General features: G+C 17.0%; 3 protein-coding genes across 3 annotated transcripts; 2 read left to right on the top strand and 1 right to left on the bottom strand.

Moving 5' to 3' along the window:
* Positions 1 to 11,231: 11,231 nt before the first annotated feature.
* On the bottom strand, positions 11,232 to 11,761 carry SRAE_X000063400 (Hypothetical protein; the record flags this gene model as incomplete). Its single annotated transcript, XM_024645001.1, has 2 exons — positions 11,232 to 11,518; positions 11,629 to 11,761. The coding sequence occupies 2 exons, from the start codon at positions 11,759 to 11,761 to the stop codon at positions 11,232 to 11,234; spliced, it is 420 nt and encodes a 139-aa protein (XP_024510503.1).
* Positions 11,762 to 14,378: 2,617 nt separating this feature from the next.
* Positions 14,379 to 16,897, top strand: SRAE_X000063300 (FI18412p1; the record flags this gene model as incomplete). The annotated part of the gene is made up of 4 exons (XM_024645000.1): positions 14,379 to 14,435; positions 14,504 to 15,061; positions 15,129 to 15,293; positions 15,425 to 16,897. The coding sequence occupies 4 exons, from the start codon at positions 14,379 to 14,381 to the stop codon at positions 16,895 to 16,897; spliced, it is 2,253 nt and encodes a 750-aa protein (XP_024510502.1).
* Positions 16,898 to 17,459: 562 nt separating this feature from the next.
* SRAE_X000063200 (Hypothetical protein) lies at positions 17,460 to 18,775 on the top strand (the record flags this gene model as incomplete). Its single annotated transcript, XM_024644999.1, has 5 exons — positions 17,460 to 17,663; positions 17,733 to 18,076; positions 18,119 to 18,371; positions 18,410 to 18,516; positions 18,568 to 18,775. 5 exons carry the CDS (start codon positions 17,460 to 17,462, stop codon positions 18,773 to 18,775), a joined length of 1,116 nt encoding a protein of 371 aa, XP_024510501.1.
* Positions 18,776 to 24,137: the final 5,362 nt, after the last annotated feature.

The following is a 24,137-nucleotide window of genomic DNA, read 5'->3' as shown; positions in this document are numbered from 1 at the left end:
AATACAAATTAATATTAATATTAATGGTATCGTTATACATATTTTTTGTAAAGACCACCAACTGAGTAAAATGATATAAAATTGTATAAAAAAAAGTATGTTTTGTAAAAAGAATATTATTTATAGTCATTATAATATATAATTATGAGAAAATATTATTCATAAATAAGATACACATTAAATGAAAATGGATAATTATGGATGGGTAAACAAATGAAAAAGTAAAAGTAACAAAATTGTTAAAATGTATATGTTTACAAAAAAGAAGTTAAACAAAACACCAAGTAAGATGAGTTTCAGATATCATTAGAAAATTATTTGTATATATAATATCATCTTAATATTATCTATTAAAAATATATAAAAAGTATTTATTTTTGTTTCAATTATTTTTTTATCCCATATTAACAAATTTGTATAATATGGGATCAATTTTAATGTATATAAATATACCATTAATATATTTTTTTTACATTTTATTATCTTCTTTTTTTTTCTAATAGAATTAAAAGGTTTTTATATAAATGATAGTAATTGAAGATTAAAGAAAAATTATACATTATTACATTAAATGAATATGTGTACCAAAGATTATTGTAAATAGGATAATAATACAAATGGATACATCAAAAAAAAAGATATAAAGTAAATTTTGATGAGAGATGTCAAAAAGTAGAAATGACAAAAAAAAAATGGTGTGGAAAAATTTACTAATAATTATGATTTTAAAACATTAAAATGATTTAAGAAATTTTTAGTATTTTAAAGATAGTGAAATAAGATAATTAGTTATTTAAAAGTACATATGTCCTAAAAGTTTTGGTAATATAAATGATAAATAACAAAAATTATTAAATATATCATTTTACAGAAAGATAAGATAAATAATATAAGTAAAAAAGAAGAAATAAACGTATAAATATTTTTTTGTTTATAAAGTTATGTATAAAATTTTAATAAATATTAAAGTAGATAAATTGATAAACAAAATTAATATTAATATTATGCCATTTTGATATATATATATATATATAATTCTTATGTATATGTAAGTATGTGTGTTTGTCAATAATTCATTATGATATGTCTAATGGATGTATCTTTTAATATGCTTAAGTTTTTAATTAAATAAAGTTGTGATAATCATTAATAATACTTTCATATTACAAACTTCGCAACTTTAATATATAGATAAATATATATTTCAACAGGTGAGAATATTAATTTACGAGCTGTTACCTGACAAATAGTTCTATATTTGATATGATTAATAAGTGGGATGGATAATGATGTGATGATGATAATGATTATTACAAATGTTTTGTTACTATGGCTGTATAAAAGTATTGAATATAATAAAAGAGAAAATTAAAAAAAAAAAGGTAAAAATGGTGATCAGAAGCAGATGATGATGATGATGTTAATGACCACAAAATAGTAATAATTTAAATTTACAAATGACACAGTAGTAGATAAATCATCAAAAAACAACAGACTGATTTATGAGTTTCCTCTTTAAAGTGAAATTTAATATAATAATATCTGTTTTCTGTTGATTGTTTCTTTTGAAGTACTACAAATTCTTGACAATAAAATGGCACACATTATTATTATTAATAAGTATATTTACTCATCATAATCGAAAAAGTGACATTATAAGATATAGATTCATATGTATAATATAATATATATAAGGAGAATAAGAATTATTGAGAAATGAAAAAGTATAGATAATAAGTAGAAAGTAGTTTTGAATAATATGTAAAAATACAGATTTTAACTTTATAAGAAACTGTCAAAAATTGCCAAAAGAAAAGATTGATAAAGTTGGCACAAATATTAAAGAATTTAATAGACTTATTTGGTTAATCTTTAAATACTATAATTTTAACTACTATATATATATGTATAAACATAAATCTATATATCCAGATTCTATTTTAATGACAATTATGAGAACAGAAAACTTGAAAATTAAGAAGTACACTTTATTATTATGTTAAAATATAAAATAAATTATCTTACAACTAGTTATGCCATTATTATCATACATAAATATTTTTATGTAAAAGATTATAGAAAGTAAAAAAGAATAATATAATAAGAAATTAAATTAAATTTCATCAAGACAAATTATTTTATAAGACTCTTTTTGGCAGGGTTTGACAAATAAATTACTACATATGACAAAAACATCAGGAAGTCAATTTTATAGGCTATCTTTCTTGAAAAAATTTTTTAAAAAGTTATCCTTAAGGATATCTTAAGGATATAGAAAAAAAATGGATGAGAAAAAAAAAGGCAAAATAAACAGTGTACTCGGAAGTAATTGATAGTTAGTAAAGTGATTATAAATGATTTATTGTTTTTCTATTACAAAGGAATGCCATAACTAAAATTATAGAAGAAAAGAAGAAAGACAAAGTATAAGTAAAATAGAAAAAAAAAATACCTTATCTTCTGTTTCAATCATGACATTTGTTCACGGTAGACATCATTTTTAATGACAGGGTCAATCGGAAGGTAGAAATTATTATACAACAATTCAAATAGATTAGCAAATGTTAAACCTGCTAAAAAAGTCAAATCAACCTAATCATAAAGTAATTTTTTTTTTGGTTATGTAAAAGGATAAGTAAAGAATAGAAAACTAGGAGCTTAATAAAAATTTAGTTAAATTATTACGTAATAAATATCCTGTAGAGTGAATAAGACTATAAGAAAAGATTACATGCCAACAGATTGAAGTAATTTAAGTAAAAAAAAAAAGAAGAAAATTTGTTTGCTAAGTGAAGTGATGGAAATATATACAAGAATAAATAGTTGATCTTCAACAAATAAACATAAAATTTATCTTAACAATTATTTTGTTATATAGAATAAATAATTAAAATAGAAAGTTTTAAGATTTCATTGTAAAAGTGCCATTATTTGGTTAGTATTTAAAAGTTATGAAGTGGTTTATGATGTATAAAGATTAATTACAAATCTCTTCATGATGAAAGTTCAAATATATTCATATATATATATATATATATATTATGGATATATAGTAAATACTATTTATATATAATATATATTAAATGTGAATTGAAGCATAAAATGGATAATTGTAAAAACATATAAAGTAATAACCGAAATAGAGTTAGAAAGTTGGTGGTCATTTAAATAATTAATATGACTAGTGTCTTAAACTATATATCAAGTAAGCTTAATAACTAATGGGTCTGTCAATAACAAAAATTTAACAAAAGGATCCATACATTTTAATATATTTATACTTTTAGTATATTTCAAAAATTATAAATAACTATCTATATTTTAAAGAAATAAGAAAGAATAAATTTATCATTTAATAAATATTTTTTAGATGCATATGGAAAAAAAAAGTTTAATAATATAAGAGTGCATTTATTTTAATAATAAAAAATATAATATTTTTTTTTGTTTTACATTTTATCATCACCTCAAGTGTTAAAGTATCATTAATATTATTTTTAATAATTATCATGACAAGAAGTTTTGTCATTTTTGTATGCATATATCTTTTAAAGATAGTAATGTCAAATTACAAAAGTCAAGAACATTAGATATACATTAATACAATAAATATATATATAAATATATATTAAAAGAAGATGATAATACTTTTTGTAAGATTAAATTTATTTTTAATATTTTAATACCTTTATCATAATTCTTAGTAATACACATTAAGATTGATAATTATTTAAATTTTACATGTGTATGTATTTGTCTAAAGAATGATTGGAAGATGAAGATAAAAATAAAAATATAGAAAATGAAGATGATGAAGATGAAAATAGAATTTGAATTTGACAGTTTGTTAGGAGTATCAAGATACATCAAATGATGATGAATGAGCTTTAAATTTACTTATTCTGAGGAGAATCTCTTTATCAAAACATATTATGAAAAATATTTGTGATTTTGATTGAATGGCAAAATATTATAATCTTCTCTTATGTAATATGTCGTTTTGAGTTAAAAACTTATAAATATTCATATAAATAGATAGTATCAAACAAAAAAAAAAGTATATTCAATATTCATTGACAATGTTATAAATTATCCCAAAAACAATAGAAATTTTTTAAATTACTTTATTTAAATTATAAAAATAAAAAATAAAAAAAATTAATTTGAAATATTTTAACTACAATAATATATGCTTGAAAAAAAAAGAACAAAATATAAATATTTGAATATTTGTAAAGTTATAAATTAAAAATAAACAAGTTTTTTTTATTAATATTTAAAAAGGAATAGAATATTTTTAAAAATAAATATTTCAGACATACAAGAGAAACTTTTTTTATTGTAATAAATCAAAAGTATTTAATATATATAATTTTTTTTTCAAAAGACAACCTTGATATTAATTTAGTAAAAATTTTTTAGTATTTAATGTAATGTGTTAGACAAATGATGTTTAAATTATTTATCATTGTTATTAAATATCTTTTTTAACACATGTATTTTTTTTATAAAACAATCTTATACTATTTATTTTACCTTAACATAAAAAAGTTATAGTACATATAATTGTTTTTCTTAATTGTTATATAAGTCTAAAATCAGTTTATTAATTAAATAAATTTTTCTTATTTTATAAAATACTTCTACTTATTAAAATATGCATATATTTTTTATTATTTATAACAATAATATTTTTTTATATATTTTTAAAAAAATAATTTTTTATTTTATTCAGTTTATGTTAAGATATATCATATAAAATAATCAAATATTACAACATCGTTTAATTATTATTTGAAAAAAAAAATCAATCAGTTATATTAAGATGTTGGTTGTTATTGCATATTTTTTTAGTTCCTTCTTAATATTTATATATATTTAGATAATGTTTGTAAAAATAAATTATATTAATGATTAGAAAAAAAAAATTGTTTTTACATAATAACAGCACTAAATGAAATAATAATGTTAACTATAATCGAACATTTTCATTGTTCTTTTAAATTATTAATTCTTTTGTAGTAAAATATTTTCTATTTAAGTAAATATAAAAAAATATTTTTTTTAATTTTTAAATAAGTTTAAGATTGCTTAAAAATTTTTTTATTTCTATTTAATAAAATAATTGTAGCATTAAAAATTATTTTTATTAAAAAAAATATTTATTTTTTTAACTAGTGATAATGTTAACTATTCTTACAGGAAATGTTATACTTTGTACATTTAACATTTTTGAACAAAAAAATTTATTATGATGGTACAGCTGGAGAGAAATTTTATTTAACAGTATTTATGTGTATCATATTTGCATTAATTGTTATTATATCTTATTTTAGTTGTAAATATTACAATTACATACCAATTGGTTCTTCATCTAACAAAGTTCGTGATTCAAATTATGATATATAATATTCAATTAAAAATAATATTTAAAAAAAAAACACCAGTAATTATTTTAATCATTGATAGAAATCTATAATTTTATCCTGAAAAAACATTAGAAAGCATTTTTTGCAAAATGAAGTCGTAGAACAACTTACTTTTATAATTAATTCATAAGTAAATTTTTTTTTTATAAATATTTTTTTTTTTTTGATTTTTAATCAAGAAATAAATGGTTTTTTTTTTTTAAATTTTCATTACCAAGTATGTATTTTGTTTTAAATAATTGTTTATTATATTTATATTTGAATATAAATTTTTATTATTATTAAAAAAAAAATTATTTATTTCCTGTTGTTTTTATTAGTATATATATTTTGTTTTTTTTATAATTGAAAAATATGATAAAAAATAGATATAAACTTTGATTTATACCATTGTTTTAATAGCAAATAATAAAATAGTTTATTAATTTATGTTAATGTAAAAGTATATACACTTACTAGGTACAAAGACCTTATAAGTATAGTTTCATATTAACTAAATCTAAGAAAAAAATATTGAGTTTCAAAGTACATTTGTTATTTAAGAAAATATTTTTAATTTAATATTTTTGTATATAATTTTCATAGTTATGTTTATATATAATACATCTTCATTTAAAAATTATTTTATTTAAAAAGAATTGAGTTGTTAAATAGTCTATAATATATAAATATTATAAAAAATTTATCTTCTTATTAAATTTAATTAATGTAATTATATATTATTTTTAGGTAACATTTATAATGGTATTTGCATTTGGAGAATTAAGTGCACTTTCTTATGGAGTTGGTAATGAAGACTATTCTGCATTGAATTCGATTCCAATAAACATTCGCCTAGCATTTGTCATTTTTTATTCATTTTTATTTTTTTTAACTTTTTGTAATTGTTGCGTTATAGCTTATTTCTCTACTAAAACGTACATTGTCAAAATTGAACCTATTGAGGAAGAAAAAAAATATTTTATTGTTTAATTTTTTTTTAATTAATAAGATTCACAATATTACCAGTATTATGGCATGAAGAATATTTTGTTTTGATTAAATGTTTTGTTTATCAATATTTTAGTTTTATGAATTTTAAAAGAAAAACATATAATTTTTATTGTATAATTACTTTTATTTTTAATATTAATTTAACATTTAATATAAATTTGTTTTTTTGTTTTATAATACATAGTTTTTTAATTGTTTTTTTTATATAGTATCAAGAAAAATATATCACAAAATAAATAATTTTATTTATTTAAAAATGGAAAATGAAAATTGTAGTATATTTATTATACTTTATAACTTAAAAAGTACTTTTTTTTTTGCTAATAAACAATATTTAAATAAAAAAAACAAATTCATATAAATAATTGACAAAGTAATTATCATAATTATTATTATCTATAATCATAAAATAATAGTTGATTATATTTTTTTGTTAAAGTTTATTAACGTTTTTTTTTAATTTTTTTTTAAAATAATAAAGAATTTTTTCAAAAATTGATAATAATATAATTTTTTAATATAAACATAAACAGTATATTGTTATCGATACTAAAAATTTTATTTATGAATATATTTTAATATTATGATTTATTTTTCATGTTATTTTCTTATATGCTTTATTTTAATAAAAATAGAAAAAAATTTTTAAGTAATTAATGATGTTCTGAAATAGTTAAAAATTAAACAGCTGTAAATATATATAAGTAATTGATTCATAAATAAGTAATTAAGTATTATAATAATTAAGTATCTTTATTTTTAAAATTAAAAATTATTTAACTTAAAAAAAAATATTTTTAAAAAGATATTTTATAACAAAATAATGATTTTTAAAATGCAAGCATATTTTTATATTATATGAATTCTCATGATTCATGTATATATTATGTAATAATAAAATCAACTTACTAACTTTTTTTATCACATAACAATTATTTTTTTTTGTTTATCAATGATGATTTTGTTGCAAAATAATTGATATTGCTTCATTATAATAGTTTAATTTTTAATCTTTCAAAAATATAATTTTTATGTTATATAAATCAAAGATTTTTTTTATCATAATATACAAATTTAAGAATTTTTTAAATTATTGTAAAAAAATATTTTTTAGGTATGAAATTTGTTGTGTACCTTTTTTTTAATTATATATAATTTACTATTAAGTAAAAAAAAGTAGAGTTATTTGTTGGAAAAATTTTTTAATTATTATTATAAATGTAAATATTGAATTATATAATATTTTGATATTTATAAAAACATTTTAGCAACTTTTTCTTTTAAGAAAATATTTAAAAACTTATTGGGTACATTAAAATGATATACTATTAAGAAAGACAATTACATTTTATTGTTTCAAATTAACAATTCAATTAAATTAAAAATTAAAGTAAGGATTTTTATATTAAAAGAAAGATTTATTATTTATAATATATTCAATTACTAAAAATTTTTCCTACTGATTACAGTATATATATTTAATTAACTAACTTTTTTATCTTTTCATTTATGAAATAATTGATAGACCTACTGTAAATGGTTATAATTTTTTTTAAGCATGCAAACTAATAATGATATAATTTTGAGAAGAAATAACCATAAAGTACACTTTTCGTGTGTTTTGTCAATTCATATGTTTATATTATTTTGAAAAAAAAAATTAAAAAAGAATTTTAAATTTCCACAGGATTAAAATTTAAGATGGTAAAATTTAATGTAAAAATAATACAATTTATAATTAATGATTCTGCTTTGCTAAATTTTGTAATACAATTGCTCTTTTTACATAAAATATCAAAATACTATATATTGGTACTTTTACTAAGCTATTCTTTAAAAACTTTTTATTAAAAATTAAGGTTTCAAAAAAAGAATTTATTATGGTAATAAAAATAAACAATTTGATGAGAATGTTATTGTATCTTAAAATATTCACTGAAAAATAATCTTTTTTTTTTATTAAAAACGTTATATGCTTATATTTGTCAGCTTTCTAAGAATACTTATTTATAAATATTTATCTTGTTGAATAATAACAATTACTTTTTTATAACTGAAAATTTACATAAAAATTACCATATAATCAAAAATATATTAATAATTTTTTTGACAAAATAAAATTTTAAAAATTTTTTAAAGTAGTTAACTTTATCAATAACTTTCTTTATTAAAAAAAATTTTATGCAATAAATATTTGATTTGGCTTTTTAATTTATTTTTAATGAAAAAAAGGTCAAAATTCAATTTTAAGAAAAAAAAAATTTATTTTAATATTTACGTTAATTATTTTAATAAAATTATTTCCAAAAGACTAGCATCATATTTTAATTATATGTTTGTTTAAAATTTCCATTTAGTTAAAATTACCAAAAGTTTTATCATTCATTTTAAATTAAAAAGTTTATAAAAATATTTATAACAAGTAAGATTACCAACTGGCATAATCAAATTATGGCAAAAAAAATAGATATATTTAATTTATATCAATAGAATATAATTTAATATTTTTCAATTAAAAAAAGACCAATTGACTGTAATAAAATTTTTAAAGTTTAAAAATAATTTTCCATAATTTAAAGCAGTATTTATTTAAATGTTATTTAATTTATTACTCATTTTTTATTTGAAAATTTTTATATGTTACTAAAAACAAGTGTTTTATAATTAATGAATCAAGAGTAATATTTTTATTATTATTTAAAAAAAATTTATTCTTTTCCTGGTAAATTTTATGTCCCTCTTGTTAGATGTATCTTCAACCAATTGAAATCTTATTCCTCCAACCGATTAGCTGGTTATTAATTGAAATTTCAAGCTTAAAACCAAATACCATTTAAAGGAAATAACCAACTAATAAAGATTTTGAAAGACGTTTTTAAATTAGACTAAAACCATCGTTTAAAAAAATTTTACCATCCTTTCATATTTACCCTCAATTTTTGATATTTAGTTGAAGAAACTAATTGACCAGAAATCAATAAACTTATAGTTTTAAGAGAAAAGATTGCACTAAATAAAAACCAAAAAAAGTACTATAATGATCATTTATAAAATATGGTTTAAAAGTATTTAGAAAAAATACATTTATGAAACTAGAAAACAAAAAAATAATGAGAAATATGATTTCAAAATTAAATATTAAATGTATGCAAAACTTTTTTCTACATTTTTAAAATAAAAATTTTTAAGGTAAAAAAAAGATTTATGTGAGTACTTTTATTTTTTTTTTATTTTTAATATATCAAAAATAAAAATGATCTTTACATAACGTTTACTATATTTTTCATGTCTATAAAAATAATAAAAAGTATTTTCTATTAAAATTAGTAGTTAATAGCATAAAAATATTTATTGGCTTGATAATAATAATATTTAAATAATTTTCAAATAAATATTATATTTAATTTCCTTTTAACCGTTTGTTTATAAAAAACAAAATAAAATGTTTTTTTTTATAAATTTTAAAATAATTAAAAAAATAAATTAAAAACAATATTATAATTATTTTTAACTTTTTTAAAAAAATGTTATTTTTTATTTAAAAGGATTATTTCGAGATTATAAAACCATATTATTAAAAGAAAACTATAATTCTTTTTTTAAATTAGATATTATAAGTGATAATTTATTTTAACAATTTTTAATTTTATATATTTCAAAAATATATCTTGATAAGAAGTTTGTTGGCGGATGATTTAATAGTGTCTCTTTGAGTATATTATATATATAAAAAAAATATTTTATAAAATGTTTAAATATTATTGGAAATTGTGATTATTAATAGTTTGTTTTAAAAGCATCCAGCTGAAAAATTAAAAAAAAATTTTTTTTTTACTTTAATTTTAGTAAGAAAAGTATTAGTATATTAAATTATTCTTTTAATACATTTTTTTTTGTACTTTTATTTATTAAAAGATTTTCGAAATTAATTAAAATAACTAAAATCTAATTAATATTTACATTGTTTGCCTCTTAACACTTTTTTTTGGTCATAATATTATGGAAGAAAAAATTTGATAATATATAAAAACTTACAATTTCTAAATGTTACCAACCCGCAAAGTTGAAATAAAATGAATTTTTATATTTTATTTTAGTATAGATATATATAATGATATAGACAGACACAACTCTATCTATATTGCAATATTGTCATACCACAAAGCACCATTTTACCAATATTTTCTAACATATTTGCTTCTTTATCAGATTATTTTATCAAGAGATTATAAATTAAAAAGGAATAGATAGGTGATGCCCATCATTATATTTATAATATATATTAATTCTAACAATTGCAAGAATTATTATTAATCAGATATATATTAATTATTAAATAAATATTAAAATACATTAATATTACCTTTTTAAATATATATCCTTATTAAATTTTAATCAACTGAGATTTATTTATAAATAATATATTTAATAATTATATTTATTTATCTTTTTATTACTTACATCAATTGTTTTATTTATAATAAATATTTTAATTAACATTATATATAAATAAATTTTTCTCATTTTAATCTTAATGGTTTATACATTATATTTTAAAATTAATGATAATAAATAATAAAATGACAACATAAAATAAAAAATGTTTTATAAGAACAAAAATATTAAAAACGAATTTACAAAAAAAAAAATGAAGTAATATTTCAATATAAAAAAAAATATTTAACTTAACAAAAAGAAATCAATTAATTTTTGATATATATTTGTATTTTAATACAAAATTTTGTGTCCTTTTTATGATTGCATTTGCATTAAGAATACATTCCGTTGGCCACTTATATTTCTTTATTGTTACTCAAAATCATAATAACATTCTTCCCAAAGCTCAAAAATTGTTGGAAGTGACTGTACTCTTGGATATTTAAATGTTAAAACACCAATTTCTTTAAAAAGTTCACATTTATTATGTCCAAGGCGTCTAAACATTTCAGCCCAGTCATAATGAAAATAAGAAAGAACATTTTCACCAGTGTAATACATTCTATGTTTGATTCCCCATAATGGTTTGACTTTTCTTGGTTTTGAAGAGTTACTTTTTTTTCCTTTCTTTGAATGTCTATTATAGTAGACTTGTAATGCTAGAAAAAAAAAGATAAGTATAAATATTTTTATATAAAATACAAAAAAAAAAAAAGAATATAAATCAATATATATAAAATATTTTAATAATTTTTAATATAAAACTTACGAACAGGATATTTTTGAGATAATAATGGTGGTTCTTCAGAATTATTTTCATTAACTATACTTCTCAAAACTCCATGTTCGAAATCTTTCTTTTTAACAATTCCATTAAAATTTTTTACAGAATTTTGAACCATTTCTTAAATAATTAAAAATAAATAATATGTCAATGTTGATAAAATAAAATAATAAAATGATAAGAGACAATTGGAGGGTTGTAGATATATTTATCTACAAAAGGTATAATGAAAAAATATTATAATAATGTTTATTAAATGATAAACAAAAGAAATATAAATATAATCAATGAATAAAACATTATATAAATATCCTTTCTTTTAAAGTATATATATTAAAAATAGTATAAAAGAACATATTAGCCTTATAATTGTAACTAACTATTGATAAATATGATATAAAATTTAAGAAATTACATTTGTTAAAAGTTATTATAACTTTAATAAAACATAAATAAATGATAAAATATAATGTTGTCTTTTTAAAATAATATTATGATAAAAATTTTGAAATTATTATACTTATATGAGAGTGACATTTCTGTTAATTAATAAAATGTTACAAAAAGTTTTATAGTCATAAATATATATTTTCTTTTTATAGAATTTATCTAAAATTAAAATGCATATATACATCTATATAGAGATATATATAAATGGTATAGTTGAGGAGGAATGAAGTAATACATGGGTAACATTTATTTAAAAATTAAAATTATTATAAAATGTACATTCAATGTTATGAAAAATATAAAAATTGGCGAAGCATTTATATTTATAAAGAATAATAATATGATAACTAAAAAAATTTTTCAATTAAAAATTTTTGAATACAAAAAAATTATCTATTGTCTTTTTTATTGAAAATTAAAATTGTAAATATATATATATATAAATTTATAAATATATATATAGATAGATAAAAGTTTTTCTATTAAATAGAAATACAAAATTTATAAGAAATAGAAAGTAAAGTTTGAAATTTATAAGTTAAAACTTAGCTTAAATAATATAATAAAGTTGGATGAGATAAATTTTAATCAAGCTAATAATAGATATACTATGAAAGTATATAAGAATAAATTAGGAAAAATGTATACTTATCTACATCATTATCTTTATCAATATTAATAATATAATTTCATCAAAAAGTATTACACATTTAACAAATTATATATTTAAATTTATAATTTACCTTTATATAAAAAAATTAGTATTTAATGTCTTTTTTAAATAATTTTTAAAAAAAAATATTTTTTTTTATAATAACTAATTAGTTTTTTCAAAAATATAAATAAAAATGATGAATAAAAACAAATTTTCTTTAAAAATATACAAACTTTAAATATAAATAAATTTAATATTAAACTACATTTTAAATTTATTTCTAATTCAATATATATCTTTGAACAATGTTTCTAAACAGATTATTTAAATATTAAACATTGTAAAAAAAATATTAATTAGTAATAAATAATGCCAATCAAAAATGATGGATTTTATATGAAATTATAATTATAAAATTCAGAAAAAGGTTATTTAAAGTACTCATATTAAATTTTTACCTAATTACTCCAAATAATGATTAAAGATTGCAATAACAATAAATATATATATATAAAAAAAAAGTGTAGAAAAAATTAATATTTTTAAAAATTATTATTAAAATAAATAAATGCCATGGAAACATTTTTGTAAAATTATATATTTTTATTAAGAAAGTATTATATTACAAAATTACTCTTTTATCAATTAGTTTACAATTAATTTTTCATATAATTTTATAAATTGTATTTATGTTTTAACATTTTAAAAAAAAATATTTTATTTTTTTTTAGGAGGAGTTATCATATATATAGTTTATATTTTTCTATTTTTTTAAAAAAATTTAATTAATTTAATGAGAAATATTTAAAAGGAAAAAAAAAAAATATTTATTTCTTTATGATCAAATCTATTATTTTTCAAAAAATTTTTTTTTATTATTTACTTTTAAAAAAACATAAGAGAAAAGTATATTCTTTAAATTGAAGAGGGTAATTGAAATTTTAATAGAAAACATCTGTTAAAATAATATATTTATATTAAATATTAATAGATAAATAATTTTTGTTTCTTTCTCAAATGTCATGAAAAACCTTTTTTCATCTGATAGTATAATCATTTTTGAAATTAATTTTTTTGATGGAAAAATGTTATTGAATATATAAATAAAGAATTTTTATGTATATGTAGTTTGTTTATTTGTATAGATACAAAAATGTATTTTGCTACCTTCTAATTTGTTAAAATGCGATAAATTTATGTTATCAAAAAAAGAATAAATAAATTTAATAAATTATAATGATAATTTAGTTCTTATCATTTTAAAGTTTACATTTTACCTTATCATCATTAAAATACATATATTTATTATTTTACTATTAGAAATATTTAAATCTTAAAAAGTTTTAGGTATTTTACGAGTAGTTTTTATATATAAAATATTATTATAGCTATGTACAAATTTATTAAACTTAATATCCTAACTCAAATGTTTTCAAAAATATTTTTATCATATAAAAAGCCATTTTTATAAAAAGATTCTTGTTATCACATTCTTAACTTTAAACTTAATCCCTCCTCTTTATGTAAAATTATCAATTAATTTTTCATCTTTTCCTTTTTTTTTTTTTGTAAACATATATGTATTAATTTTAAAAAGTTTTATTTAATAAGTTATTTTAAAGGATCAATTATGGTGGTTCTTCCAAAGGAAGACATTTTACTTTCACGTAAAACATTCTTAACACAAGTAAGTTATACTAAATAAAATAACATGTATATAAATAATAATATTTTATTTATAAAAAATCAATATAGGAACAATTTGATAATATTCATCAATTTTCACCACCACCAAAATCATCTATTATTAATAATTTTGGTAAATTCTTAACAAAACCTTTTGGTTCTGTAATACAATTTTTATATTTTATTATTTCTTTTGTTCCAATATTACGTTGGTTACCAAATTATTCAATAAAAAATTCACTTACTGGTGATGTAATGTCTGGTATTACTATTGGAATAGTACAAGTTCCACAAGGGATAGCATATGCTTTATTAACAGGTGTCGATCCTATTTATGGTTTATATTCATCTTTTTTTGCTATTGTATTTTATATGTTTTTTGGAACATCAAAATATGTCTCAATTGGTTCATTTGCCATTGTATCACTAATGACAGGAGTTGCAGCAAATAATGTTATGATGAAAATAGAAAAAGAAGCATTAACACAACAAGTTTATTATTTAGGAAAACATAGTGGAAAACAGATTGATATGAATAATTTGACGGAAATTTTATCAAATGAATTTAAAAATTTAGATAGAATAACTCTTGTTACAACATTAACCTTTTTTGTTGGTTTAATTCAAGTAAGTTACTTTTTCATTATTATATATAGATTAATATTTATATTCTTTTTTTTTTTGTATTATTTAGATAACATTAGGAATGTTACATTTTGATTTTCTTGCATCATATCTTTCAGATCAAGTTGTTTCTGGATTTGCTGTTGGTGCTGCTGTTCATGTTTGTGTGGTACAATTTAATAAGTTATTTCAATTAGAATCAAAAACATTTAATGGTTTTGGTTACATCATTAAGGTAATTAACTTTTTGATTTTATTATTATATTATTTAAATAATATATATTTATTTATATGACAAATTTTTATTTATATAACAAAATTGAACAATGAAAAAAAAATATTATATTTTATTATTATTTTTTATAGCAATTTATTGATGTATGTGCACGAATTAACCATATGAATTTACCATCTGCTTTAATATCCTTATTTGGGTTTCTTTTTTTATACTTTGGAAAAGATTTTGTTAATGTATATTATAAAAAAGAATTACCATTACCAATTCCATTTGATTTTTTGTTAGTTGGAATAACAACATATGGATCATATCTTTTTCAATTTCATGAAAAATTTAGTGTTAAAATTGTTAATGAAGTTCCAACAGGATTACAATATCCAACATTACCACGTTTTGATTTATTTCCATATATGTTATCAGAGATAGCTGAAATATCAATTGTTATTATAGCTATCCATCTTTCAATGTGTAAAATATTTAATAGTAAAATGGGAACTAAAACTGATAATAATCAGGAACTTTATGCTATTGGTTTTACTGCAATGATATCATCATTTTTTAAAGTTTACCCTGTTTCATCAGCATTGGGACGGTCAATGTTAAATGTTGAATGTGGGGCAACAACACAACTTGCTGGTTTTTTTACAGCACTTGTTCTTCTTTCTGTTATCTTATTTCTAGGACCATTGTTAGCATCACTACCAATGTGTATTCTTGCTGTTATCATTATCTTTTCAATGAAATCAATTTTTTCAAAAATTAAAGAATTAAAATCATTATGGAGTATATCAAAAATAGATTTTTTAATATGGGTTGTTAGTTTTTTAGCAACAACAGTATTTAATGTTATGCAAGGTCTTTTAATATCTATTAGTTTTGCTTTAGCAACTGTTATTTTTAGAATGCAATGGCCAAAATGGTATGAATTATCAAGATTAGGTGAAACAGAAGAATATCGTGATGTTGGAAGATATGGAAATAATGAAATAATAAATAATGTTATTATTTTTCGTTTTGATGCACCTTTATTATTTATCAATGTTGATCATTTTCAAAAATCACTTGATACAGCACTTAAAAAATTTAAAAATTATGAATCAAAATTTAATAGTATAGATGAAGATTTACCAGGATCGAATAATAATGATATTACAATAACATCACAAATGGTTAATAAATCACTTTTTGAAAAAATAGGTGTTTTACCAAGCAAAAATGAAAAAGATAATTGTATAAAACATTTAGTAATTGACTGTTCTGGTTTTACAGTTGTTGATTATACAAGTATTACGGCATTAATGAATTTATTTCATAAATTTGGAAAAAAAAATATAACAATATATTTTGCTGGTGCTAAAGCACCAATAAGAGATCAATTTGAAAAATGTGGTTTTTATATAAAAGTCCCAAAATCATTTTTTTACCCAACAATTCATGATGCAATATTAGCAATTAAGTCATTAAGTGGACCAGAGTTTACCAAAACATTTATTCCACAACCAATAAATTTAACAAGAAAACGTGGTAGTATATTTTATCAAAGTCAAATGGATTTCAGAACAGTTGATTCAGAAATTCCAGATGTAACTTTGTATAATTAAAAAAATTTAAATTATTTTATTTGAAAAAAAAAGAATTTAATTTATTTAATATCACTTAAAATTTATAAATCAGTTAAGTGAAATATTAGTTAAATATAAATAAAAAAAATCTAAAAATAATGAAATATATTTTTATTTATTTTGTTAGAAATGTTTTTGAAAACTATGTAAATATAATGTTAACATAATTTACAAAAAATATCTTGATAAAAATTTTAAAAAAAATGTCAAATTCAATTGAGAACACAGATAACAATTGATAAAAAAATTAAATTAAAGTTAAAAAAAAAAGTTTAGTAGTTGACATAATTAAAAATAAGAACATAAAGGATGATTAAAAATTATGATAAGGTATTGTTTATCATGCCAAGGTTGTTTATTTGAAGGTTTAAAATATGTTTATAAACTATTTTAAAAAAATAAGATTAATTTTGATAAAGAAATAAAATAAAAATAAAAAACTTTTAATGTTTTATCTTCCTACATATTTTTGTTGTATATAAATGAAGTAATATTTTAATGTTTAAACATTATTACAATAAATTTATTCACTTAAAGTACTATGTTGGCTATTCAAGATATTGAAAATTTATTTAAAAATACTTTAACAAATGAAACATTATCTGGTATATATTTACCATTAAATAATAATCCAAGTTTTCTTGAATATGATAAAGTAATATCAACAATGATAATAAAAAATGATGAAAATAATAAAAATTTACCTGTAGCATTTGGTGCAGTTCAAAAAATAACAAATTATCAGGTAATAAAATATTATTTATATTTATTTATTATATTTACTAATAAAATATATAATTAAAATATTTTACAGTACTACACAATGATAAATATTGTTGATGAGGAATATTTAAATAAAAATGTCTCAGTTAGTCAAAATAAAACGTTTTTTAAAAGCTTGAATTATAAAAACTTATCTATTTTATCAATTAATAATACTAATTCATTATCAACATATTTAAATAATAATACCAATACCATCGTAGATTCATCTTTCTCCACCTATATTATACCTTTTTATACTGTATTTGGTGATAAAGAAATAAAACCATTACTAGAAATATTATTTGAAGAGGCAATTAAAAAATTTAATATTTGTAAAAATTTTTATGTTGAAAAAAATATGACAATTGATATTATTTATGAAGATAATATAATGTATGTTTTTTTTTCAAATTAAAAATAATATTTTTTTTATAGAAAAACGGAACAAAAAGAAAGTGTATTGAGAAATTTTGTTGGGTTTAATGTTATTGATAAATTGTACCTTCAAAAATGTGCACATAGTTTAGAAAGTTTAAAAGAAGTTATTGAAGATTGTTATGAATATTACATTGATGACGAATGTATTGAAATTGATAAAAATAATTTAAAAATGATAACTGAGTATGATAATTTTGTTATTGGAATGAAAAGAGATGATTATTTAGAACATCTTTATAAATTTGGTAATGTAAGTTCTAAAAAAATGTTTTGAATTTTTTTTTTCAGATTGAGGGATTTATTCAATTAAATAATAAAGGAAGTATTATTGGATATATTTTAAAAATGAATAATCATATTATAGGATGTTATGGTGATAATGAACATATTCAAATGTATAGTTTGAAATATTTTTCACTCATTAATAATACATTTTTTATTTTTAGAAATCTTATAAAAAATATTCTTCCAAAATTTGATGAATCAACAGATATAACATTTTTTCTAAATTGTCATGAAAATTTTTTTACAACAAAAATTCTTAAAAATGCTTTAGAATTAAGAGAAGTACGACGTCTACATACATTATCATTAATAACAAAAATAAATTGGGAAAGAATAGGAATTATTGGAATTGGTTGTCATATATTTTAAGTTTAAAACTTTTTTACAAATATTTATTAATCATAAGTAAATATAATTTTTTGATAAATCAATTTTGTTTAAATTTTTTAAAACATAAATTTTCAATCCATTAAAATTCATATAAATTTACTAAAAATTGTTTTAAACTTTAAACATTTTATAAAAATATATATTTGTATAATAGTGATAAGTATCAAACAATGTTTTATATACTATCAAAATCATTTATCATATTTAATTTTTTTTTGTAATTTTGTAATTTCTCTTTTTTTATATTTATTTTATGACAAAATTTTGCATAATATTATAATTTTTTAATTAATAAAATATTTGATTAAAATTATTTAATAATAAAACGATATAATTAAATAATTTTACAGTCAAATATTAAATTTAAATAAAATTGATGAACATTTAATCTCCTCCCACAATTAATTTTTAATTATGATTAGTAGTTATGTAACTTATATTAAATAAAAAGAAGATTATAATTATCATATTTATGATAGAAGTAAATAAATTAGGTTTTGAACTTCTTTAATTATAATTGATAAATAACAATTACAATAATATATTTAATTTATACAAAATTTTATTTGACATAAAATTTATTTCTTACATTTATAAAAATTAATATTGATTTTATTATTTAAATTTTTTGTACCTTTAAAATAATTGTATGGTTGAAAAGAAAGTTTTTAATTAATAAAATTATTTATTAATATAAATAGTTTATATGTTTATAAAAACATTATTAAGCCTAATTTATATAGTAAGTTAATTTACTTTGTTAATGTAAGAGTAAATAAATGATTTGATATAAACAAAGATATTATTTATTGAATGTTTACATCTTTCTGAACATGAATCTTTTGGTTGTTTTATTAAAAGGAATAATATTTATATATATTTTATAAATAAAATAAAGCTTTTATTATTTTTATACACATCACCTAACTTTTTACTTGATTTTCCAGTAAATTAACTTTTTATTTTTATACTTTTCCATAATCATATATGTATATATATATATTTGGATATAATAGATCGGTATATCATGTTAGCATGCCACTTATTTAATGTTTATAGAAAAAATATAATTTATAAGATATCCTGAATCATATTCAAGTGCTTTTACCATCATCCTATCTTCTTTTCCTCTTCATCTATATAAAATCATCTTAGAATTTTAATATTTTTGTTATCCTTGAAGTTGGATATGACAGATGAAAGAAATACTTGAAAGATTGTTACATCATATTACATATCTTAAGCTTCTTTTATAATATAATATAAGAAGGATATTTATAATAATTTTTTTTTTGTTGTATATTATTATAATAAAGTAAAAAAAAAAATTTTTGCATAGTATTTTTTTTAAATTCACATATATTATCTTTTAAAAGAAATATATTTATTTATTTTTAAATTAATTTTAATATATATTTAATAAACATTTTAAAAAAAATGAAAAGATAAAAGTATATATTAATTAAACATTATGTTAAGGTAATGATTATTGAGGATTTATAAATGATTGCGCATTATCGTTTTAATAAAACAGATGTTGGTTAAATGAGGAATAAATTAACTATATTTTACTATATTATTTTACGCTTTTAAAAATAAATATTATTTATATTAAATTTTTTATTCCAAAATTATAAATATATTAAATATTTATAGAATTATTTTTACTTTTTAAAAAAAAAATATTTTTTTTTCTTTTTTATATATAAATATATATATTTTTCATAAAAAAAACTTCACAATTAATGTATAAAAAGTTTGTTAAAAATATTTTAAGATTGATAGATAAATAAGTAAAGTGGTTAATTTGCATATCATAGATAAGTATTTTTGATAAAAAAAATATTTTTGTTAATTTTAATAAATTTATTTATAAATCAAAAAATTTTTATTTTAATTTATGGTGAAAAATAGATATATTTTTATTGTCAAGAAACCTTCTGTACTATTGTAACATCTGTTATAATAACATTAACTTTTATAAAATATTTGAAAAACACTATTACATATGAGAAAAGTTTATATATCCTCATATTTCTTAAATTTATCTTTAAATTTTAAGTTTTCTTAATTTTATAAAAATATTTTTGTATTAAAATAAATTTTAATATAAATACTATTTAATCCTATATATTTATAAATATCTTAAAAATGATAAAAATAATTGATAAAAGTAAGTAATAATATTTTTATTATATTATCACTTTTATTATAATAAGATAATAGTGAGAAAATTTTTATCCTTTTAACTATATATATAAATTATTAAAAAAGAAACACTTTAACTAATATTTATATGTTTTTATTGTATTACATATTTGTTATTTTAAACATATATATAAATAAAATGATATATTTTTACATATATATATTTTGTACCATATAGATAATACAATAAAAAGTTTTGTAACTTAAACATATCACATATCTCTAGAGGATATCTTTTAGAAAATATTAAGAATGATATACTTTTGTCTTCTTCTTATGAACACAGGAGAAGTTTTATATATAAACTTAAAAAAAAAGATACAAAAAGTAAAAAAGATATTGTGATAATTTTCTTATATATAAAATATTCTTAATTTTATAAAATTAACCCCAAAATATATTATATTTTTTATTCTTTTATTTTTATCACTATTAAATATATAATTATTTATTCTTTGTTTTAGAATATTTAATTTTTTTTTTCTTTTAAAATTTAGCTTTTGTGATAAAAAAAAAGAAGATACCAGGTTACAATTAGATATTTACATATTCTCTATTTCTTTTGTTTTATTTTAATTGTTGTATATATAATTTTTTTTTATTGTATCATGTTTAGCATTGTATAAAAATAGTACAAAAATTATGTTTAAACTTTTTTTTTAACATATTAATACATTTTTCTATTAAATAATTTATTCATTAGTTTTATTATAACATAAAAAAAAACTCATATAATCATGTAATATGAATTATAATTTTGTAAATATTTATTAATGATCAAAAAAAGTATAATTTTAATTTATATTTACTAGATATGCAAATTTAAATACAGTAAAAAAATTGATTGTTTTAAGCGATAAGATTTTCATTCTAATTTAAATCAACAAATTTACTTTTTTAATCAAAAAAAATATTTTTTTTTATTATAATTAAAATACAAAATAATTAAATAAATAAATATGTTTTCTCTTAAAAATCTATTTTAAATAAATAAGATATTTAATCTAAAGATGTATCAATTTTTTATTCATTTCTTTTTTCTTATGATATATTATCTTTTAATAATATTATATCTTAAAGAAGACATATTTATGGAAATGTTTCTGGAAAAATTTAAGTCATCATTATATTGACCTGTAATCCTCAACCCATTTTAAAAAGTTTATATTATTATTAATATATTTATTTTTACCAAAATAGATTATTAAATAGCATGTAAAAACAGTGTTATTTGAGAAATAGATGGATGGATACTTAAAATATTACATCCAATGGTCCTTATATTAAAGTGTAAAATTATTGAAACTAAAAATATTGTAGAATATATATACATGTATCATTATCTTTTATATCAATTTCTTATAAATTTTTTTTTTTGAAAATTTTTTAAAAAGACAGTTTATTTTTTTTAAAATAAATTTATATATTATTGTTTTATATTCTTTAAATAAAAGATAAAAATTTTACAATTGAATTTCATAAGATAATATATATTATCAATTATTTTTATATTGTTAGACATTTTTTTGTGGTTCTTAGTGATTAATGAATATTTAGATATGTAATTGATAAGTTTAGTAATTAGTAATTGAGACTAATAGTTAATTAAATCAAATATGAATATCATAAATATTAAAACTATTTAAAAAAATAAACTATAAATTTTTTGTAAAGGGTAATTTATATTTTTCTCCCATCATAAAATTTATTTTTAAAAAATATAATATATTTCTTTTTAAACCATAGTCTACTTTTATTGTCTTTAAGATATATATATATATATTTTATTTTTTTTATGGTAAATATAATTAGAAAAAGAATGACTATAATATTATTTAAGTGGTATAAAAAAATTATTTATACAAACTATAGTTCATATATATGTTATAAAAATATATCTCTGTCAAAAATATAAAATAATAAAAAAATATAAATTACGTCTTTTTATTTACTCTAAAAAAAAGGGTGTTAAAATCATTCATATATATATAATTTAATAAAATATTTTATTTTAATATTATATTATTAAATGATAATATATTTTAAAATAAAAGAAAACTTTAAATATTATAACTATAAATCACTGGTAATCTTTTTATCTATTGGCCAAAATTAGTATCATAAATCTTATTAATTTAAATCATTTAATCAGGTAAAGTTATAAAAATATAATATAAATATCTTCTTTTAAATATACTTATCATAAGTTATCTTTTAATATTCAAAATAGTGAGTAACTTTTTATATATTGTAAACATTTTAAATGTTTTAAAAAAGTTATAAATATATATATATATATATAACAATCAATTTAGTTGTTTAGAAAATGAATATTTTATTATATAAAATAATTTAAAAAAAAAATTATATTTTGTTCTAATAATATATACATATATAATATATAAAAATTAAAATAATAATTAAAAGCTATAAATTTCATTTTATTTATTATTAAAAATTTAAAGTTATTAATTTTTATTCCTATTACTGTTTATTATCTTATTTTACCTCATGTTCAATATTTATATATTATTCTATTAATTAACTATTAATTTATCTTTTTAATTATATTTTGAATGAATAGGTTTATCATAAAGATGTTTCAAAGAAATACAAATATATATATTTATAAATCGTTAAATGATAATATAACTAACTAAATTGTTATCTTTTTAACTCATTTTAAATATCATTTATATTGAAATATATAAATTAATTAAAAGATAAATTTTGGACATATTATAAATTTAACAATTATATTTTCTCTAACTATAATATAGAGGAAAAGTTTTCTTTTATCTTAAATATTAAAAGGTAAAACATTATCAGGTAATTTATCAATAATAATGATTATTCTTTAATATTTTGATTAAGTTATTATATGTGATAAGTAACTCTTTTAAGAGTATCTATTAATATTTCCTTCTGGTGGTAAATGATGCGCTATCTATTAAGATATTCCTGAACATACAACCATCTGTTGATAAAATGATTTTACTCATTTGCCCTTCTTTTAAACATTTTATCACTTTAATAATGAACATTTTTATATTATTAAGACAATAACTATAAGAATTATTTTAACACACAATAGCTATTATTTTTTTGTTCAAAAAGATTTTTTTTATGAAAT

This window comes from Strongyloides ratti, assembly GCF_001040885.1.
Source record: "Strongyloides ratti genome assembly S_ratti_ED321, chromosome : X".
Lineage (NCBI taxonomy): Eukaryota > Metazoa > Nematoda > Chromadorea > Rhabditida > Strongyloididae > Strongyloides > Strongyloides ratti.
The sequence above is the reverse complement of the archived record's forward strand: the minus strand, read 5'-3'. Positions and strand labels throughout refer to the sequence as shown.